Raw genomic sequence first — 23,396 nt, 5'->3', positions numbered from 1 at the left:
ATTGTATTTAAAATTGTCTTAACACAGGCAGTGCACTTGAGTCCTTGACACAAAAAGTAGATTGAATAGCCATACATTAACAGTAGGCCTATCATCATTAATATTGCAATTATCATTATCATTTAGGGCCACTTCATTCGTTTTCAGAGCGACATAATGCATAAGCTTTACGTAACAATTCATGGGATTCATCAATCCTGTTCAAACAAAGAATGAACTTGCGTAGACCAGATGACCAGAATGATCCGTCCTAACACCTGTGAAAGCATCCATTCAATTATTTGGCATTGAATGTATTAACACTCTCTTTCTTTTGATATTGTCAAATACCACTTTTGCTGTCAGGTGGATGTGCTGGCAAGCAACATTTATAAGGATTACGTGAATAATCATTACATCACATATGCTTATCCCAGTAAATTTAAAAACCCACATGCCTGTTGGTATTATTAACCTTTTTTCTGCTCATGCGCAAAATGGAACTGCGAACTGGCTTAAATCATTCGCCGCAAAAGATATTTCAGTGGATTTTGTCTGAATAAGATTTAAAAAACGAGAAAACACCTTCTCCCTTTGATCTCTTTGGGTAATGTATGCGTTTTGAGCATTATGACAGAGTGGATTACTTTAGTGCCACAAATTCATATTATCATCATTATATTATTATTATCATCATTATCTTCTTGGATTATAATGCCTAGAGTCTCTGTATTACGAGATTTAGAGTCTGCGATGCAGACTAGAATGATACACAGCGTGAAGGTGCAGACACATACACGTGCTTCCATGAAATTTACGTAGTAGCGAGTGTGTGTGTGTGTGTGTGTCTGTGTGTGTGTGTCTGTGTGTGTGTGTCTGTGTCTGTGTTCACTGTGACAACATACACGGTACTCTTTCTCGAGGGCAAGGACGCTTATCACGTGACGTCTCTCCATCTCTCTCTCTCTCTCTATTATATATATGTATATATATATACATATATATATGTATATATGAATTATATATATATATATATATATATATATATATATATATATATATATATATATATAAATTATATGCTTTTATAGCAATTATGCTCCCTTTGGTAGGCCGGTTTACAAAATTTATTCGAATCTATACATTTGCCCTTGGGAATATTACTTGCTATACAACTTAATACCAAGTCCTACAAAAAAAAAAAAAGAGTTAAAGGAAACCAAAAGCCAAATAAAACTGCGGGTTGAGTGAGAGCAGCAATAGAACACATCAGTGTCAACCCTGGATAAGGAGACAACCACACTTCATGACGTGTTTGTGGCTAAAAATAGTAAAGAAAATATAAAGATGATTCAACATTATTCTAGTATTTTCTAGCATTATGAAATCTCACTTCACTTAGCTCTTTCAGAAAGCAAGGGGAATAATGATACCCGTATTGTCAGTATAACAAGTCAATGAAATGTGTGCCTTTCATGAAAAATGAAATTTTGTGGAATTCTCCTCATATTATGTTCTTTATATTGCTGCCCATAGTGACGTCATGAAGTGTAGTAGGCTCCTTATAACACCGAAAATTTGAAAAGTCATATACCTTTAATTTTGAATGGATTGGCCGATTTTCCTCAAAACCTTCATTGATTTCTTCTACAAAAATGTTGCTGTTTTCATTCAATCCACATCTTATATTCGAACTTTGATTTCCTTCAAATGCAGTGAGATTGTTAGTTGGATTTCCTGTAAATTGTTATGCCTGCTAAGCTCTGTGTTTCTGGTTGTCAGAAGCAGCACTGTGATGGAGGGATATCATGAAATTGGAATTAGAAAGTGATTATTAATATTGGTCTGTTAACAATACCAGACCCTATCATATTCTAGGTGGAACACTCCATTTCAAGTTCATATAGACGTCCCTGGCCTTCGTTCATGTTTGTGATGAGTTCGGTAGAGTCACGTTACTACTTTATTTCTATTTTCCTCAGTGACGTCCACAGATAACCTTGACAACCTGAAATTTATAACCCAAACCACCGAGGTGTTGCGCTTTAGATTTATATAGAGGGCGGCCAACACTCAAATTCGATGAATAAATTCTCACGAATCACCGTGGCCTTTTGGATATAAAATTAATGAACTAAATTGAATTTGGTAGTCATTGTCCTTTAAATGAAATAGGGCCTACCTTTTCCACTGTAGAACAGATTCACATCATACATGTCAATAAGTTAACATAGTAAACCAAAGGGATGTGGTAATTTGTCCAGCATATATAAATTACAACATAAAAGAAATATGTACATAAGCTGTACATAATACATATAAATAATTCGTGTATCAATATTTCAATATACAAATTTATTCCAAGATTTCGAAATAATGTTAAAGTGCAGAACGTGTACCTTCTATGGTTTACCGGTGTCTAAGGTGATCCGTGTTTCACTCTGTACATTACTAGTTGTGTGTGAGTGTGTGTGTGCGCGCGCTGCACTTAAAGGACAAGTCCACCTTCGTCATGTTCGTATACATAAGGATTGAGAGAATGCAGCAATATTAGTAGAATATATCAATGAAAGTTTGAGGAAAATTGGACCATCCGTTCAAAAGTTACGAATATTTTAAGTATCTGCGCAGTCACTGATGGAAGAGAAGACTACTCCAGTGTATAGATGTCACATGCGTACAACTATATAAGGAAAATAAAAAGAGAATTTCACAAAACTTTACTTTTCGAATAAAGTGCACATTTCTTCAACTTGCTACTGACGTATGTTATGGGTAATATTATTCCCCCTGCCTTCTGAAAGAGAGAAGTCGAGTGTTCTTTTGTTATGCAAGAAAAATGGAAATATGTTGAATTTTGCTTATTCTTTCTTTATATCGTTGTACTCATGTGACATCACAAGCTGTAGTAGTCTTTTCATCCAGCCATGACTGAGCAGAAACTTCAAAAATTCATAACTTTTTAACGGATTGTCCGATTTTGCTCAAATTCTCACTGATGTGTTCTACTAATATTGCTGCATTCACTCAACCGACATGTCTATGAAGGTGAACTTGTCCTTTAATAGGGTCTTTCTGTTTTACTACACAATCATGTATGATTATAACAATGATTTCCAAAATCATGACGATGAACATGGTGCTGCCATCGTTTGACTCTTATCCTGATTCTCTATGATTGATAGGCATACTACATTGTTCTACTGTTATCATTGTTAGAGTTTTTTTATTATCATAACCAATAAAACGTAATCTTTACGGTGAAATCTAGTTCAGTCTGTTTGTAGAATCAAAAGCGTTTGGTTAAAAGTCCTGTTTATCTTTGGGAGCAGTGACTTAAAAATGTTCAAGATATCAAATTAATTAATGCATATGTGTAGGTCAGTTGTATCACAAAACATCCTATGGTATTAGATTTTCGCAATAAAGCCTAACGTATAAGGAGATATCACTATTTTTCTCAATAAACCATAACTGTAGATGGTATAGGCCTATTGTGGAAACATTTTTTATCATAACTACTGTTCACATTTTGTATATTTAACAATGCTTAGCATCGATTATACTGATTCAGTTTTTTCAATTGGTTGTTTCTATCCCTAGCTCACATTTTAGAACTATTTTGAAGCACTAATGTTGGGTTTTTGATTTATCTGCAAATGGTAAATTATGCCTTTAAGTTTACTAGTTGTGGTAAATGTATAGGGCCCAAGTGGTAGCTGTGGTACATGATATACACATTACATTGTAGTTGAAAAGCTTTAATAGTCATTTTTTATTCGACTGAATTCATTTACTAGATGTTTCCATGCCATCCTAACATACGCATACAGGGTGTCCCAAATAAAACGGGTGCACGTCACGAGACCGACACCCACGAGTCATTACAGCCCACGAACCATAGAGCTCACGAGTCATATCCAACAGCCCATGAGTTATATAGCTGAGGGGGGCGTTTCATCAACGACTTCGTCGGAGGTTTTCACTGACAAATTTGCTATCAGCCAATCAGACGCAAGGATTTCAGTAGCTTTTAACAGTTGTCAGTGTAAATCACTGACAAAAAGTTTCATGAAACGGCCCCCAGGAGTCATACAGCCCATGAGTTCGACACTAAGCTAACAAGGCCCACGAGACCGACATATTAAAGTCCCGTGTTGTATCTGTCGAACTCGTGGGCTGTTTTTTTACCTAGTGGTGGGCTACTGTCTACTCATGGGCTGTATGACTCGTGAGCTGTTTGACTCATGGACCCTTTTTTTTTTCATCGTCGAACTCGTGGGCTGCATGACTCGTGGGTGTCGGTCTTGTGGGATGACCCCAATAAAACAATAAACTTTCTCTTTGAATTTCTTAGGACTGGAGATCAATGGATTGTTACCATTGGGGAACCAACCCAGAATGTAAACTTAAAAAAAGAAAGAAAAAGATTGACTAAGCAATGACAATTGTTTCGAAAACAATAGGCTATTGTGCGAAGACCATACCCGAGATAGGCCTATACTATGAGGAATAACCAGAATAAAGGGGATTTGTTTCACAGGGAGAGCTACCGAAGCTTTTCTTTTCTTGCTCTATAAACTCTAATAGAAAACCTCCATAAGGGTTTCAATTAATGTAGATATTCTTGCAATGTAATCTTAATATTATCTATATGACAAATCACAAATAGAATATTGTACGGTACATGACTTGTAATGAATAGGCACTACATAGTTTTTGTAGTGGCCCGTATCCTGGCCCGTAGGCCCTATCGCTCAATTATCACGAAAAATGATGTATAATTAGTTGTATAATGTTGTCATGTTCAAAATCACGATGTTGATAATGATACCCGTCAAGCTATCATTTTCATGGGTATTATTTTGTTTGAATGGTTGAATACACAGATCCTCAGGATGATGATGTAAAGTGTCATTCACATGGACTTCTTTCGTAATCATGGTAATACCTAACCCCGTCGCGGGGCGCTGTAACACAGTAACAGCCCTTTACGGTACGTATTTGTCCGTATGGGGTCGCTGCTGCGGTTAGGTAATTAATACCTAACCGGCGTTGCATAATATCCACAGCCTCATGTGCAGCAGTGCACCGCCGGCGGGCGGGCTGATCGGAGTGTACAATATATACAGGCTAGAAGAAGGAAGTTGCCATCTCACGAAGGTAAGATAATCAGTGTAGCATATTTGTTTTCACTATAATAGACCTTACAATGTTGCAGAAAAGTAGGGCGCTGTATTCACAGTTGGTATTTAGAATTTTTGAGGAGTGGTCACGGTTCAAATGGCATGAAAGGCTTATAGTGGTCGACTGCACAAACAGTAAGCGAAGCTAGCTACCTTGGCGGGCGTGACGTTGTACACATCCCGCCAGCCCGCCGACCGAACGCGAACGGGCTAGAGAGTGATGCGTTGTCTGTGCACCGCTGCAGAGTGTGGTCCGTTTTCGCTCCGGTCCCACGTGCTTATATATACGTAAGTGAACCGAAATGGAAAATTTCTGTCCTGAAAATGGTCCATTTCTTGTTCTCACCTTTCACTAAGAGAATAATAAATTCCACTTTCTAGTAAATTATTGCCCTTATCTGTAAAACTAGTTAAAATCAGACCTCAAAATGTTTTATTTGGTTCATGTCGTGTGTGTTTTACGAATTGTCATCCATTGCATTGGCATATGAGCGCATGCTGCGTGACTTGTTATGACGTAAATCTAGACGTTGTTGTTTCACAATCTACTTCAGCTTGATGCATGATCATGATGCATCATAGTCCCATGCATGTTGTCGAGAAGGAACTGTAGCACCACAGCTAAACTACTTAAAACGGAAGTGACTATGATATGGCAACTTGGTTTAAATAATTCATTTCATTCTTCCATGATCCTATTCCATCAAGAACAGAAACTTACCAGTTACAGAGGGATTGATTCAGAGCTCTAGATACATAGTGTATTTTCACATTACGCATCATATGAAACAGCCTACAGGCGCAGGCATCAATGTAGAATAAAGCTCATGTGTTGCTTCCCTGTTCATATTTTTTTGTGTGTATGTTATACCCTACATCAACTTTGCCATTTCCACGAAATGTATGTTTTGTACCTAGATTCTATGTCCTAACTGTTGTTGTCATTTTCATTTGGCTGAAAAAATAATAAATGATGATTATGCTGATAATAATGATGATAATAACAATTTCATAATAGTATTGATACTATGATAGTCATCATCATCATCATCATCAATTTTAGGACCTCTGCTGTAAGTATGCTGGTTATAAGATATACCAGTATTTAAGTAATATGTTGGCCCATTTTTTTTTTTTTTTCGTCTATCAAATTATATTTTTTCTTTGATTATTCATTCATCTTATACATCTAGAATTCAGCAATCGTTTGACTGACTGAAGTAAAGAGATCTTGATCCATGGCTGTGCGGATCTGGTTCCATCATCCTCACATCAGCAGTTCAGTAAATCCGGAGTAGCTGAGGGAATACTTACTTCCAGTGTGCATTTCAAGCAATTAAAAGTTATTTCACAGCCCTGCGTTGTAAGAAAAAGAACATCATGGAGAAATTCAGGATTTTTGGAAGCCTTGCAAGGACTAATTTGATATCTCACAAAACAAATTATGTCAACTGTAGGACATTTAAAACTTTGACTTTGCCGAGTAGAATAGGAGCTAGCGTCCACCATGGACTGACTCGTGGGGCCTTGTTTAGCAGTTCACCTTCTACTGCAGTGGTGAGACCCAAACGACGTCTCTTCAGAAAGATTTTTGGAGGATTGCTTGGGGTGACAGTGCTGGGAGGGGCTGGGGCGTATGCCTCCATGGACAGTGCAGCTAGGAGAAGAACCTACGTCACAGCAGAAGGTTTTGTCAGATTCTTCAGGTAAGAATAAGAGATTCCTGTGAAGAAAAACAAACAGAGAAAGGAAGGAAGGCAGAAAGAAAGAAAGAACAACAACAAACCTGATATTGAGCAATACTAGTCAAAATCAGCTAGATAAATTTTGGAAAAATATTTAGGGAATAATTAATGCCTGCAAGCCAGCCAGCAAGTCAGCCAACAGTTAAAGCAAGACTAGTGTGTCCAAGTTCCTAGGATGCTTACTTTTTGTTTTCTTGCGCTTTGCCTATGATATAACTTAGGAAATGTGATGATAAAGGGGTTACAGTCATCCACACAGTGTGCAATTATTCTCTATCATACGCAGAAATGTATTTGACAGCTGCATAGTTTTTACATGAATGGGAAGTGGAACAGAGCCTGTGTGGAAAACAATCGTAAGCATTGAAAAATTAGTGTAATATTATTCCTCTACTGATTATTCAGATGGTGCTTGATGCTCTACTACCAACGCCACAGTGTACATGTTTAATATCATCAATTATCATGCAATTTCACCCCTGCCAGGACATTTTACGTGGGCACCCTGGTATCACTAGACTACAAGTGGAGTCTATGGAATGTGGACAATGAGAGTGAGGAATACAAAGAAGCCATCCGGGCGTGTCACAGGAGGACCGCCGATCGCCTCCTGCAGGTGGGTCTGTGTTGATTTGGACCCTGTTTACAGTGAGTGAAGGGGCCGGGCTCGGCCACAGCCGAGCCCGGCCTTCATTTCACTGTAAACGCGCAAAAGGCCAAATGCGGTACCAAAATCGGCCGCACATTTGGCCAAGCTCTGGAGGTAGTCTCGGCCGCGGCTTGGCCCGGCCTTTTCTCATTGTAAACGCAAACTGGGCCAAATGCGGTACCAAATTGCGACCGGCGCACTCCCAGTAATAATCGTTTGTTTACAAGCAGAGCACCACTACGACAAAATATTGAAAGGTTTGAATTAAAAGCGCGGGCCGAGCCCTCCACTATAAACGGACAGAATTGTGGGGCCTAGTACCGCAATTGAGGCCGGGCTCGGCCCAGCCCTGCACTGTAAACGGGGTCTTGGAGAATGTGTGACAAGCTGTGGGTGGAGCAATGAGGCCAAAGTATGTTTGAAGGAGAAAGAGAAGAAACTGAAGAAAAGAAAAGGAAGGGGAAATTGTCTGCTGATGAGACAGTGATGACGATGATATTACTATTTGTGTTACTTCTGGTGATGATTATGAAGTTCATGAAGTTGATGATGATAGTTGATAATAATGAAATGGTAATATGATATATTGATAAGAGCGGCAATTATAAACATGATATGATAACATTAAATAATAGTAGTAGAAGTAACAGTGATATCAATGATTATATCTTTACACTATGCAATAATAATATTTCAGTTATAATGTTTCTTGTGTGATAATATGAAGCCTTAAAAAGATCTCGTAATTAAAAAGAAAAGAGAAAAAGAAACAAATTACTTACTGTTGATCGATTTCACTCGTGCATTCTTACTGTGATTCTAGCATCAATGTCACATGAGTTATGTAGCGATGTATAATATTGAAATCGCAAGTTCCATATTTTGTGTGTGTGTGTGTGTGCGTGTGTATGTGTGTGTGCACTGCTCAGATAATACTTGAGCATTATATATTTAGACATTCCCATTAATTTGTACAATGGATGCCTCAAACATTGATTTTTCTTGTCCCTGCAGTCTCTTTCCAGTCATCAAATTCAAAATACTGTAAGCATCTGTACATAAGGACTTTCCAGTTTCTACAACACAGTAAATTTTATTTTGCGGCAACCAGGGACAGCCTGGTGGTAGTGTCGCTGCTCGGAAATTTTATTTTGCAACTTCTGTACCACATACCAGGTAATTGTTGCCCATGAGTATGTTGGAGACTATTAAATTTATATATATTATTTTTTTAGACCAAATTGTTATTCAAAATAGAAAGGTTTTCATTTGAAGCAGTCTGTTTTCCTCTAAGTTATGTATACATATCTGTAGCATATTTTAGTTGACATAAATTGCTATGGTCTCAAAATCCACTCGAAGATATCTACCTTAAAGATATCTGCCATTAATGTGACATGAGACATTACACTTGATTATTCAATATTGTTTGCATGGATCTAAAGTTGTGCTTGCAGACTTGAATCATGAAATTACATATTTGCATAGCTCTCTCTGACTTCTCATAATGACAGGGTTGTCTGAAGAATGGTGGGCTTTATGTAAAGCTTGGTCAGTACATGGTGACTGCTAATTACATCCTACCCAAGGACATTCTACAGAAACTGGCTACTCTACAGGACAGAGCTCTGGCCAGAGAATACAAGGAGGTCAGTGTTCATTTCTTCTTCTGAAATATTGACTTAGCATCTATTGCAAATAGAACCAGCATGACTCCTAACTTGAGAACATTAAACTCTTTCTTAGGACCAACATCATGAAATGTTCAATTTTCCATGCAGTGAATTTCCAAGTGATATTGATAGAATTAAATAGTTTGAGGCATGTGAAACTCCACTTAAATTCTGTCACTGATTTCCTTATCACAGCACTTACTGATTTTGCATTACGAAGACTAAGGTAAGCAACAAGGACAATGAAAAGTTTTAGTCCTAGTTACTGCTAGGTTAATTGCAATTCTGGAATCTCTGTATTTGGTCCCAAATGTAACAGAGAGCCTGGGTGGTTTCTGTTTTCAGTAAGATGGCAGAAAAAAAAAGGAAGGGGCATTATTCCACAAATTGTATGGCATGCTGGTCCAAATCTTGCTTAAGAAAAAAAAACCCAAACATCTTTGACATGTAGTGACATCAGTTATAGCCAATTTTGGGTCCATCTAAGATGAGTTATGCAGCAGAGCCATATTAGGAACTCTGATGTTTTGTAAACTTTGTAGACTGAACAAACTCCTGTCTTGTTTATGTTAATCCTTTACAAGTAGCATTCTGAAAGGATGCTGCTGGATAGTTTTCAAAGTTTGTGACTGGAAACTGAAATACGTTTTAAAGTAAGAAAATGCTGGAATCTAGCATGGCATGATGCATGTCGAACTTTTCTTAATTCTACCCATGACTTCAAAGCTGGACAGATTATTCCTGGAGGAATTTGGGAAGACCCCAGACCAGCTGTTTGCTAAGTTTGATGTGGAGCCAGTGGCAGCGGCTAGCCTGGCCCAGGTACACAAGGCTACTACACATGATGGAGATGAGGTGGCAGTCAAGGTATGTGACTGTATCCCTGTCCATAGCAATTCATTTTGAACCCTCTTGGGATGAAACACATCACGTACTGTAAACACCATTTCGCAAATTTTGCAAGTTACTGTAAAATGAGGAATGTTCGCGTGCATTTCAATTTCGCAAATTTTGCAAGAGCTAAGATTCGCGAAATCAAAATGCACATGAAAGTTCTTGTCTACACTGTACGCATTGAAAGCCAGTGGCAATTCGCGAAAACTTCATGCCGCAAAAAAAAGACCATCAGCTCCAATTCACAAAAATTTCATGCCATGAATATATCATGTTTTACAGTAGGTGCCATTCGCGAATTTAACAACACATTATGAAAATGGTAAGTCTTATCCCCACATGAATGTGTCATACATGTGTACATTTTTATATTTGTTTACTGTACTCCATGGTCGCAAATTTAATCACTCTTGAAATTGTTAGGAAGTTCTAATTGGCAGAACAATAAGACTCGCTAAATGTGTTGTGTATACAGAATAATACAATTCTGTTTTATCAAATGTAACATATGGTGGTGGTTTCTAATGTGCAGATATACATACATGCCTGTGAAAATGTATTACCAAAATGTGTGACATAGAATAATTGGTAATGCTTGTGTTGATAAAGATTATGATAATAATAATTGAATGATTATCAATCAAATGAAATTATCATTATCAGGATTGTGTTACCATTCATGCATTGTAGATAGTCTGCTTAAGACTCCAAGAACACACACTGATTTTAACCTTTGATTTATGGCTCCCCAATTGGATGATTAAAATGCTGTAACAAAAGATATCTACCAGCATTGTGCTGTAATTACCAAACAGATGTTCTATAGATTATACGTATATATTCCTCCCAAATTTTGTTACGGTTTATGTTCAATCAAAAATAGTGAACTGAATCCTTAGTAGGAGGTAATTTCAATGACAAAATATCCCTGAAATCGTTTCATATAACTTCATGCTTGGAAATAGGTGAAAAAAATTGTGAAGCTGTTTAGTTTGGGAAAGTTGATTCAACCTTTCATTTTGATATTTTTCTTTGACAGGTTCAGTACATCAATCTAAGAGACCAGTACAAAGGTGACCTCCGAACCATTGGGATCCTTCTTGGCATTGTCCACTGGATGCACCCAAAGACGATCAACTTTAAACAGATGCTGAAGGTATTAAAACAGAAGGAAAGAAATATTTCACGACAATGGATGGGACCCTTTTTTTCCTGCACCTTTGATGATTGTTGATTTATTTGTTTGTTAGTGTGTTTATTAGCAGATGATGTTGGCAAATATGCATTGCATTTTCTGTGTGGTAGCCTGGGAAATGGTAATTTCATGTGCCAAAGTATGTGGCCATATCCCGCCTTGGTGTTTCTTCAGCATTTGTTAACTTCTTCCCAAATCTGGCAGCAATAAGTGCTGGCAAAAATCAACATGGGACTAAAAAATGTGATAGTCCCTTATATGGGCCACTTTCCCAAACTGAATGTAGTGAGTAGGATTACATGTTCCCTCATTCACTGGCGACTCATTTCTAAGACATGTGGGCCCCATTTCATAAAAAATGTTGGGTAACAATTCTTGGTACTATGACAACTCCTTGTGGCAACAGCCAACAGGAAGCAGGATTCATCTTGTTACTGTTTTTATGACACTTACCATTGCAGCAAGAGTTGCTATCATATATGTTATATTATTAGTTGTTTATTATTGTTATTATTTTTATCATTATTATTATTATTATTATTGTTATTATTATTATCTCTATCTTCACAAGATATCTCTTGGAGATTAATATCACGTCAAGTTCCATCCTGGAACCTTAGACTTCCAGTACTTTTCTCAGGATTCGTGCCGTCCCCAGCAATGCTGCTTTTTGGAGCGTTTGCACTCGATCTGGCACACCAACGTCGTCCAAGTGCCGTCGCAGCTGCTTTGGCGTTGTTCCGAGTGCTCCAACGACAATAGGGATCACCTTCATTCTCATATTCCACAGGCGGCGAAGCTCTCTGGCAAGGTCTTGATACTTCTCTATCTTTTCCTTCTCCTTCTCGGCTACTCTGCTGTCTCCCGGTACCGCGACATCGACGATTGTGCACATTTGTCGAGCCCTTTCTACGACGATGATATCCGGACGCCTGTGCTGGATGACATTGTCAGTTTGAACATCGAAATCCCACAGGATTTTAGCTTGATCATTTTCAGAAACTTTCTGTGGTTCGTGCATATACCATTTGCTCTCACATGGTATTTCATGTTTTCTGCAAAGCTCCCAGTGAAGGACTTGTGCCAGTTTGTCATGTCGTCTTTTGTACTCCTTTTGCGCCAATTTACTACAGCCACATACAATATGTTGCACTGTCTTGTCTCTTTCTCGGCATATCCTGCATGCGGCATCCACATCTCTCTTCCTTATCTTGGCTTTCAGAGCATTTGTTGACAGTGCTTGCTCTTGGGCAGCGATGATCAGTCCTTCTGTCTCCTTCTTCAGTTCTCCTTTCTTCAGCCATAACCATGTGTCATTACTGCTGATGTTCTCCGTCTCTCTGCAAAACTGCCCGTGCAGCTGCTTTTCTCTCCACTTTGCGGATCTTTCTGTTCGTTTCTGGCTTTTGAAAGTAAGTGGATCAATGACATCCTCGTGTTGATCATGGTCAGTGTTTTGTTTATGTCCAGGAGACGCCTGACCATCCACGTCTCTCCTGACGAGTGAGAGACGGTTCATAGAACCAGACTCATATCCACCGTTAGATGAATTATCTTTTACAGTCTTTATATCCATCACTGTTATCGAATGAGATTAAATAGGTGTGTTATTATTATTATTATTATTATTATTATTATTATTATTATTATTATTATTATTATTATTATTATTATCATTATTATTATTATTACTTTTACTATTACTAAATGGGGCCCTAGATCTGCTTAAAAAGCAAAGAGGCTGCTCGTTGCTCTCACCCAATCAGTGAACAAGCACCGAGTGAATTTGCTGAATCTTTACTTTTCTCAGGACATGGAAGGTCCCCTGGAGAAGGAATTAGACTTTGAGAATGAAGGGAGGAATTCAGAGAAGTGTGCGAAACAGCTGCAGCATCTAGACTACATCTACGTCCCCAAGGTACATTGGAACTACACAAACAAGGTAAATTAATAACGTTCAGTGACTTTCAGTTAGTACCTACCATGGTGTCATCCTCTGAGAACCAAATATTCTGTTTCAATCATTAGATGACTACTAGTAGGTTACTTTTAGAACTAACGTTCTTCAAAAGAGGAAATATCAGTACACGGTGGGCCCAAAAATAGGCCAGGGTCTCTCATTATACCGGAGATGCAAACTGTTTCCTTTTTCCCCCCGTATTTTGTACTGTTTTGTTTGTTTGTTTTTTCCCCAAAATAGGCCTTCTGCAGGCTTCATGAAAAATGCAGCTTTTTCCTCAAATAGTATACTGCCAGAGACTCTAACTCTCCCGTTTTCGACGGGAGATCTCCCGCCGAAAACCCATATTTGCAAAATCTCCCATTCTCCCGTTTGAGATTTAATTTCTCCCGCCCTGGCTCTTTGTCTCCCGTTGGAAAGGATTTCTTACTTATTTCTATCGTATGTTGAAAAAGTATGCCTTAGATAGCACCAGAGAGCATCTAGAACCCTGGGAATTTCGCGCTTCGCACACATCAAGTTGGAGTCTCTCGTTTGCTAAGGGTTTCAGGCGGGAGAATCTCCAGATCAGAAGGTGCTTGGGGTTGGAGTCTCTGTACTGCCTATGTCTATTGTGGGAAAGAAAAGCATAATTCTGCCAAAAAGTGCCTTTTCAGCCCTCAGAAAACTGCAATACCTTAGTTACAAGGTTTCCATCCCCGCTATGCAGAGTATCTGAGACCATTAAGCTAACCGTGATGTCAGCCTCTCTCAAAAGGACTGTGTTTGTAGTATACTGGGGTGGCAGGAGGAATTTATCATTTCAACCCACACATATTCATTATTTCAAATTTGATTTTCATAAGATGATAAATTATGTACATACATTGATGAAAATAAATCATACAGAAGCATGAGTTGTTTTGATTGAAACAGAAAGGGGCATTAGAATCCTTGCAAAGTTGTTGCAGAGTTTCACATTGTTACTGATAACTCCTGTAATAATAATGCATACTGTGAAAGTGAAATATCATTGAAGCAGGCCATACAGTGTTTGTTCTCCTGAATTGCTCAATGAGATCAATTTTTGTGCCATCTTTCAAAACAGTCAAGGATTATATATAGAACTACATAGGCTTTGAACCCAACCCAATGATTTCCCCTGTTAGGGGCTCAAGGAAAATAGTAGTGTTGGAGGCAGAAGCTGCGACCGTGCAGTTTATAACCTCATTGGTGGATCGATAGAGTACAGGAAATTACCTTTAGCAATGAATGGAAAAGTGGAAATTTGAGAAAATCATTGAATGTTTCTGAATGCACGAATCTTTATTGTTCAGATTTGACATAATATTATACCATCTCGAATAGCTGTTCACAGACATTGTGAAAGAATCACTCACAGTTTGTAATGTGATGCCGGTGCTCCAAATAGAGATGGCTATTGTTTCAACAGCAGCAACAACAAAAATATTCAATTGAGCATCAAACAGGAATGGCCACATGGGTAATAGGAATATTGGAATAACTAATGTCAAAATACATTCCCTCTTTAGGTTCACTTTTATTTCTTTGTCACCATATTGTCATATGTTGTTTTGTTCGTTTCTGTATTTTCTCTGATTTAAAAAAAAAATTAAATGTATGTATCTTGAGTTATTTCAACTGAAAAGAAGCCAGATAAAAATGAGAACAGAACGTTCACTGTCCTGAGTTGACGATATTTGGAAATGTTACGAAAGCAGTTTTCATACAAATTAATCTCTATTTCTTTGCCTGGAGTGGTACCAGCGTATATTCATTTTCAGTGGAAATATTTTAATGTTTGACAGTTCTGATGAGAGTATTATGATTGATATGATTGCCTCAACTGTATCGTATGGCCAGAGGATTCTGACGATGGAGTTCGTCAACGGATGCAAAGTGTCGGAGAAGGAACAGATGCAGGAGCTTGGCTTCAATTTAGCTGATGTAAGATTCTTTGGGGGAATGCAGACCAGACATAGTTATTAACTGCGTGATGTAAGCATTTCACCTTGTGAAGAGATAGGCCAAACGTTGTTCTTGACAGTGAAAGTAAGTCAGGTGGGTGCTTACCCAGCTACAGCATTTTGTGTTTGCCAAGCTATCTTTTATTCTGTTTCGTCCGTTTAGTTTATTTAGAGCATTCAGTTGACAATGATTAGACTGCACTTCGTTGATGGCTTATGTGCTGATTCTTGAAACAAATAAGTGAGAATATGGGCAAAAGAAGACTGCTATTTGTCTGTTTTTTACTTATAAGACACACTTCCATGAAGTATTAATTGCCTGGCTGTGATTTCTGTTAAGAAAAAAAAAAACGAGAAATGATAAATTGTGTTACCAAATTTATGGAGTCATAAAGATTAACATGTGACTTCCGTCTCTTTGCATGTTTTGATACTAGTAATATGCTTACGTTTGTGCTTGTAAAATATTTAGTCGACTGGGTGAATGCAGGGGCCAGTAATATGTCGCTCTATATAACATAGACTGCATCAAGTGATAGAATGTTATTGAACCTCAACCTGGCCAAAAAATTCCACCAATAGGGTCCCGTTGCATAAAACTTTTTTAGCAACCTTAAAAAATTTAGGTTGGGATTTGCCCAACCTGAAATTTTTAAGGTTGCTTATCTAAGAATGTAAAATCCGTTGCATAAAAACTCTGGTTGGGAGCTTCCAACCGGAATTTTGTGATTTCAACCGCAAAAAAATCCGGTTGGAGTTTTATGCAACGGGCCCCTGGTAGTTTGGTGGAGTTGATAGGAATTTTTGAGCTGAAAATAGTTGTGAAATAACTATGGTTAGAGGTGGTGTATCTGTCATGTAGCAAAAACAAGGTCCTTACCTTGCCGTGCCCTCCAAACACACTGTTACCAAGATATGATAATGCCCTATGGATTTGATACTTGTCAAAATTCTCAGAAAGTAACTAGGTTCATGTCTACCTATTGGGAGAAAAATGAAGGCTGTTAGTAGTAATTGTAGGATCTGTACAAGTTGAAGCTCCTTTTTTTTTCTTCTCATAACGAAACGTTCAATTCTCAGCTTGAAATTTGAGAGGAGTGCATGCTATCTGAGAGCGGCAATGTTCTGGAGGAAACATTAGATACTAGCATACCAGACATTAGGAAATTAATCTTGTGTTCGCAGAATGTTATTTTATCTAGGTGTCAAGTCCAAACTGTCAAAAGTACTGGTAGGATTACAAGGATGTCTTTTACTGCCAGGATGTGGTCATAAAGTTATCATGTGCGGTAAGGCAACATACCATATTCCGCCGTCACATCCTGTTATCACCAGTGTTAATTTTTGCATCGGTTTGAAAGCTAGTAAGTCTCTCTTCCAAATCACATCCTGGTGCATTGAACTGGGCAGGCCTACAGACACTCTGAATAAAACCTCATCATGCAATTAATGTTGCAAATTTGAAGTTACAGTCACATCTGGGCCCTATTTTAATGAAAGATGTTGGGATACAAACTCTCGGTAGAATAGCAACTTCCTGTAGTAACAGCCAATCAGGAAGCTGGATTCTTGTTGTTACCATGACACTTGCCATTCCAGCAAGAGTTGCTATCATAACAACTTTTTTTTAATGAAATGGGGCCATGATGAGTAGAGTCTTAGACAGCATTGCAACTGGACGCTGCCTTAAGCTTTCACAGTATTTGATAGAATATCTATGGAATACCTTTGGTCTGCATAACCATTTGAGATTTCAGTATGAATTGTAATTCTGGCTGGCGTGTCTTTTTGATAGCCATGATTTCTTTAAACTTTTGAAATACATGTATGAAAGTTCTATGAGAGGGACACATATATTCACGGAGCCAAAGATTCTTCAATGTATTTCCTCAACGATCCTTTTTCTCTTTCTTCTATCAGTTCAAAGATAGACCTTATTTTTTTTTAACATTCAAAGCTTTGCCTGCATTTGTTTGTGTGTTCCTCTATATTTACTCATAATTCTTTTCATTCATTCATTCATTCATTCATTCATTCATTCATTCATTCATTCATTCATTCATTCATTCATTCATTTATCCATCCATTCATTCATTCATTCATTCATTCATTTATTCATTTGTTGTTTTTTGTGTATTACTTTATTTATTTCTGTGATATTTTTTTTTCTGTAGGTTGATGGAAAACTTATCAAAGTCTTTGGAGAACAAATCTTCCACACTGGCTTTGTGCATGCAGATCCTCACCCTGGAAATGGTAAATATGAATGCAATTGGCGTAGAATTTCAGAATCTTGAAATCTCTCAGCAATGGCAAAAACAAGCTGTGAGTGAGCAAAGCAAACAAAAGAATTGAAGATGTTCTTAGTCAATATCATCTTGTCATAAAAGCTAATTGTCCACCCATTTTTGTGATGAAGAACTTAAGTGTCAGCAGGAGGAGGTTCTTCCCGTCATGAGCTGCCCATTTGTATTACTTAGCACAATTGACAGACTCACAGTCTTACGAACTTTTAGTTGTGATGAAGTCCTGTTCAAGTAGCAGGGAATAATTTTCCCGGTATCGCATCGCAATTTGCTACACATTTTTACACCACTGCTACACAAACTAACTTGAGGCAATTTTCTTCCATAGAAGTAAGTGTACAGGATACCATTTTAAATATTGTTCATTGGCTGAAATTGCTAATCAAGTTTGAATTGAAAAATTATTCCCTGATTATATTCAACTGATGAGCTGGATGTAAGGAGTTCCATGGAAATTTGTACCTGGTAGTTGAAAGGAACTGTACAGATAGGCAAGTGTAACAATCTTACAAATTGTTTAACAGTTATATATGTTTTTTTGGCATGATAATTCTCTGCAGTGCTGGTTCGGAAGAATCCTCGAGGCAAAGCAGAGCTGGTAGTCTTAGACCATGGCCTGTATGAGGAGGTTCCATCAAAGTGAGTCATGGTGTATAGAGCTTGGGAATAAACTGGAAATGTGCGTAGCTCAGGTCCTGCCCAAAGGACTTGTAATTCAAGAACTTTGGAATCGAGAGGGGCACCATGTAAATGTTGTGTAAAATGAGTTTTGACTTGAGAGTTTAGGGAAGTCATAACTCAGGGCGTTGAAGTCTAGATCATTTGACACTAAATTTATCTGAAAGACAGTGTCAAGCACCCCTGTGGCATTTACTTTAACTTGTCATGAAATATCCATAGATTTTGTACAGGCTAAGCTAGGTTCCCATGTTCGATAGGTTCGTTGACTTGTTCGTTTTGTTTTGTTTTGTTTTTGTCTGGTTTTATATCAGACATGAAATATAAAAGTATATTTAGTTGTACAAAAGTGCCTCTGCCCAATCTTTTGCAAGAAATGCCCATGCGGCATGCATCCTGTTTGCTGTATCATAAATGTGTCGAAAGCACTTCACCGTTGTTGTTGTTGTTGTTGTTGTTGTTGTTTTTCCATATTTGTTCAAATTAAAGGGTGTGTACAGTTCTGGTCGAGGTGAGGATTTAGCTTTTAAAATTTTGCGAGATATTCATAAACCACTCTATGAGATGTCAAAGAGCATGCAATTCTAAGGGGTATCAAAAGTTTATTTGATGAAAATCGGTTTTGAAGTGGCCTAGATATCCAAAAACAAGGTGAAACAAAGAGATCCTAATAAAGTTGTGGCCTGTAGTCCTTTATTATCATCACTTTTCAGGATATCTCAGCCATTTGAAAACCAATTTTCATCAAATAAACGTTGAATCCTTCTTAAAATTACATGCTCTTTCATATTTCATGAGAGGTTTCTCATTATCTCATTTAGGAATGTAAAAAACATGAATCCCCACCTCAACCAGTACTGTACAGCATTTTTAAAGCTCTCAATCTGCAGTTGCTTCTTTAATGTACATTTGATAACTAAGTTCTGTTTCTCATCTTATGTGACTCTCAGTATCCGAGTGGCCTTTGGTCAGTTCTGGAGGGCTGTCATCCTGAAGGACGAGCCTGCCATGATCCAACATGCAAACGAGATGGGTGTCCCAGGTATGGACACCTGACTGACCAATGGTCAGCTAACTTGCTGCAGTGGTCAGGGAACTTGCTTCAGTTATTAAAAGACTTGCATGGTAGATTCCACAGCATCTTGTATGAAGATGATGACATCTTCATTTCTTATTCATCCTGACGGGACATATATTGCAAATATGGTTACTTTGTTAGAATTGATAGAATATGTTCTCAGCTTACATAAAAGTGCAGTTTATGGACCTGTGCAGAATGATGCAGCTAAATTTCAGTACTATACAGAGATTGGTGGATATGGCTTTCTTCCAGAGAAATATATCAGATGGTGTTACTTTAGCAACCGATTGTGCAACCACCCATGATTTCAGATTTGTCAGTGAAATCCCTCCAAAAATGTTCTCTGCTGATTTCTAGATTTTAAGTTCATCTGCCCAATAAATTTCTGTGTAGTCTGGTATTACAAAATCACTTTGCAGAGATGCCAATTGGTACTTTTTTTTGCAGTATTTTACACAGTCGGTTTGTTTATTTGTTTGTTTGTTTTTTGCCAGAAATACTGCAGAGTTCATGAAAAATATTGTCTTTCCAAGATCGTATGACTACACATGTCTATTGCAGAAAATGTAAACACATTGGCCTGAATTCACGAAGGTACCAAGGTGGTACAATTGAAACCTTGGTTTAAACCATGGTTTATGCAAATTTCTCCTGCGTAAATACGATTGACAAATTGCATATACAACAGACGTCCAGTAGCGAACGCGCTTTGATAGGCGCATGTCAAAGGTATGCCTGTTTTATGCTTATTTTAGACCATGGTCTAAATTTGTACCATGGTCTAAGTTTAAACCACCTTTGTGAATTCGGGCCATTGTTTTTCCACCAAAAATACAGCTTCTCAGCCCTCAGAATATCGCAGTGCTGTTTACAAGGTTGGTATCTGTGACTTTCAGCATTTTTTCTGTTCGCCACCCAGAATACTTGATACTGGGCATGATGCTGACACAGCGCCCTCTGAACATGAAGGCGAGGAGAGGGCTCCACATGTCGTTTGCTCTCTCCAACGCGGAGCTTCGCAAGATGAGCAGGGAGGTCCACAATGAGATGCACCGGATGCAAGACAAGATGGAAGAATTTCAGGAGCGCCTCAACGACTTCATGAAGACCTTCCCTAAATGCCTCTACCTAATCATGAGGTAAGTCATCTTTACTCAGCCATGCTAGCTTGTGAGACGTGGTTCCATTATACAAATATTGAATGGCCATGAATGCGATGATACTAGATTTCGCACAAAGTGAAAGATAGAGATGCTCTATTCAACGAGGTGGTTGAATATTTTGCCTCATCTTTCACAGAGTGTGAAATCTTGTTCCTTTGCAGAAGTAAAGACCATACACTATGTTTTATTCAACACCTCAGATGTCAACAGATGTGGTCCACTATTTTTGTATTGTGGCAATATTTTTTGCGAAAGAGGAATGATTAGCACAGTCACAGTCAGTCCAAGTAGTTGTATGTAATGTTCGTTGTACACGTATGTGAAACTGATCAGTTGAAGTCGTATACAGTTACTTTGGAAACTTAAGAATTCAGGAAAGTTTGCTTAACAAGTGATATCAGTGCGAAAGGAAATGCTGCCATGTATGGCATGAATGCTTTATGCTAAAAGAAAATTAATGATAAAATTCATTAGAATATTTTTTGATTTCATTGTGATGTCACGGGATAAAAGTGGTTTTGACTACTACATATACATTTTCTCATCATTGTTTTTCATACTCTCAGGAACATGAATACGGTGAGGTACATTGATAGAGCTTTAGACCAACCAGTGAACTACTTGGTCACTATGGGAAGATGGTAAGTTAAATTTCTTCTTACCCACAGATATTCTATTGATGGATTTAGGGACTTCTTGGCTGAAAATGAACTAGAGAAGGATGCAGAAAACATAGATAGTGCTTGATAGAAACCCTTTGTCTTATCTTCAATAATTGTAACTAATATAATCTGTCCAATGAGTAGATAGGAGGGGAAAAATATTTTTTGGTTCTCAGCTGCCCAAAGAGCTGTAGTAATTGTCATAAATGACAGTGCGTCTGTAAGGCTTCTACAACTTTATGATGATTTAATACTATTACCCCGTTGAGGACGAGCCCCAAGTGTACTTTGGCAGGGGTCTATGGCAAATGCGTGTTGTTGCAAAATCAGCCCATCCTCAACGGGTTGAAGTGTAGTACCATGGTGTAGAGAATCAGCTACTGCATAAAAAACAATTAATTTTATACATTGATTTTGATGAACCATGCTTCCAGTTTTGTGATATGAACCTGTCAGAGAGAAACCACTTGCAGTGTTTGCTTAGGGTTTTCTTTTCTCCTCGTCATGATGATGGTAATGTTTTACTTCTTGTTCAGTGCTGCTGGCAGCTCGGAGTTCCTGCCTCAGGAGAGGTCAATCAGAGGTCAACTGAACGCTCTCTGGCAAAGATTCATCTATGACTTCATTCTTAGGTGAGATAGTGACACGACAATTAACAATCAACCCAAACATTTCGTTTTGTGTGTGCTACCTTGTAAATTAGAAATATTATATCTGTCTCTTTCCTTTCTCTTCAGTCTGTGTAAGATCATTTTTTACTGACACTGCCTCATAATTCATTCATTCATTCATTCTCCAAGTTCATTGGGAGAACATGAGCACTGTAAGCAACTGCTATCCTGACTTTGTTGCCATCAGAGCCCTCATGCAATTTTGTCAGCTACGAGCAGAAAATTGTTTTTCTTTTTTATGTACCCACAGGTATAGGTTTGGGTAATTAGCAAGTATTCTCCAAGTGGTCTTGTTTTTTCAGGGAAGATTGCTATGGAACTGCAATCTATTGTCTTTTTTCGTAGACAAGATTAAAGTGATGTTTTAAACATAAATGGAATGATTTGGTATACTTACTGGAGCTTTTATCTGTCTGATCTCAGACACAGTGTAATCTCTTTGAGACTCGGTAGAATACATGTTGAAACTGCTTCACAATCTTGTGTTAAATTCTGGGTGATATTTGTCAATTACTCAGAAAGCTGAGCATTAATCTCTCGTTTGTATTAATTTTGATCTTTTAATCTCTGCACCTGTTGCTCTACAGGTCAGATGAATTCGTCAACAAGCTCAGCATGATGGTATTTGCTGTCATGGCACGCCTGGGCTGGTTCTCTTCTAAGAAGCCATCACAGACTGCAGATGTTGGTAGCTTCTTTGACAGCTTGCTACCTCCAAAGACGGCCAACTCTTGAACTTCCATGCTTTTACAGTTGGTATGCAGTCGCAGTCATTTCTTATTACTGTACTATAGAATAAAAAGATACCTTGCAGTTTATTTGTCTCACTGGCTGTAGGGGTACTTGTCTTTCTGTATTTGTTGGTGTATATGTTTGTTTTTTTATTCGATGTGGGAAGTGAGCAGATTGGTATGTACGATTGCTAAACTTTTTCATAATAGTCTTTCATATGTGTGAACTCACTACTAGGGAAACAAGACTGATTATTCTTCTGTATGCACTGTATTCAGAAAATGGAAATATGTATCACTAGCATTTGTTTAAATTCATATAAACAGTGAAATTCACAGATTTCTACTTTGTATACTCTCTACACTTCCAAACATAATTTGTATTCTTCATTTGATCCCCTGGAGTTGACCAATCAGAGCTAAAATTCATCAGATGGGGAAAAGTGACTGAAAATTGTTTCTATATTGATTTGTGGAAAACAGAATCAAGAAGCATCTAAACTCTTTCTGATTTTTATATGATGGTACCCGCAGCAAGTGCCTTGATGCTATAATTAAAAGCACAAATAGATACACAGTATTTTTTGCTATCGTTGGTACTGTTATTATTAATTTCATCATTATTATCATCATAATCATCATTATTGTTATTATGATTGTTAAAGGTTTCAGTAGAAGTAGTTGTCATAATATGTGGTATTAGCAGTAGCATTACAAATGAAAGCTATGTCTTGATATAAAGTGTACACCTCGTGAGAAGACCTTCCACATGTCTGTTTCTTCACTCTATCTTATGGAGGTGAATAAATCCTCACACCAGGGTTGCTTTTTCCCCTCTCATATTCAGCAACTCGTT

General features: G+C 37.9%; 1 protein-coding gene across 1 annotated transcript; it reads left to right on the top strand.

Moving 5' to 3' along the window:
• Positions 1-6,725: 6,725 nt before the first annotated feature.
• On the top strand, positions 6,726-22,907 carry LOC139725693 (uncharacterized aarF domain-containing protein kinase 5-like; the record flags this gene model as incomplete). The annotated part of the gene is made up of 14 exons (XM_071636778.1): positions 6,726-6,871; positions 7,397-7,526; positions 9,074-9,208; positions 9,959-10,099; positions 11,166-11,282; positions 13,132-13,263; positions 15,145-15,228; positions 17,423-17,504; positions 18,115-18,193; positions 19,183-19,274; positions 20,233-20,452; positions 21,043-21,117; positions 21,675-21,770; positions 22,397-22,907. Coding segments are annotated over 14 exons (1,677 nt in total), but the record flags the coding sequence as incomplete, so codon positions are not given.
• Between the last annotated feature and the right edge of the window lie 489 nt (positions 22,908-23,396).

This window comes from Diadema antillarum, unplaced genomic scaffold (assembly GCF_040938485.1).
Source record: "Diadema antillarum isolate AM-2024a unplaced genomic scaffold, OU_Dant_1.0 scf00000017, whole genome shotgun sequence".
Taxonomy (NCBI): Eukaryota; Metazoa; Echinodermata; class Echinoidea; order Diadematoida; family Diadematidae; genus Diadema; species Diadema antillarum.
This window is presented reverse-complemented; position numbering and strand designations above follow the sequence as displayed.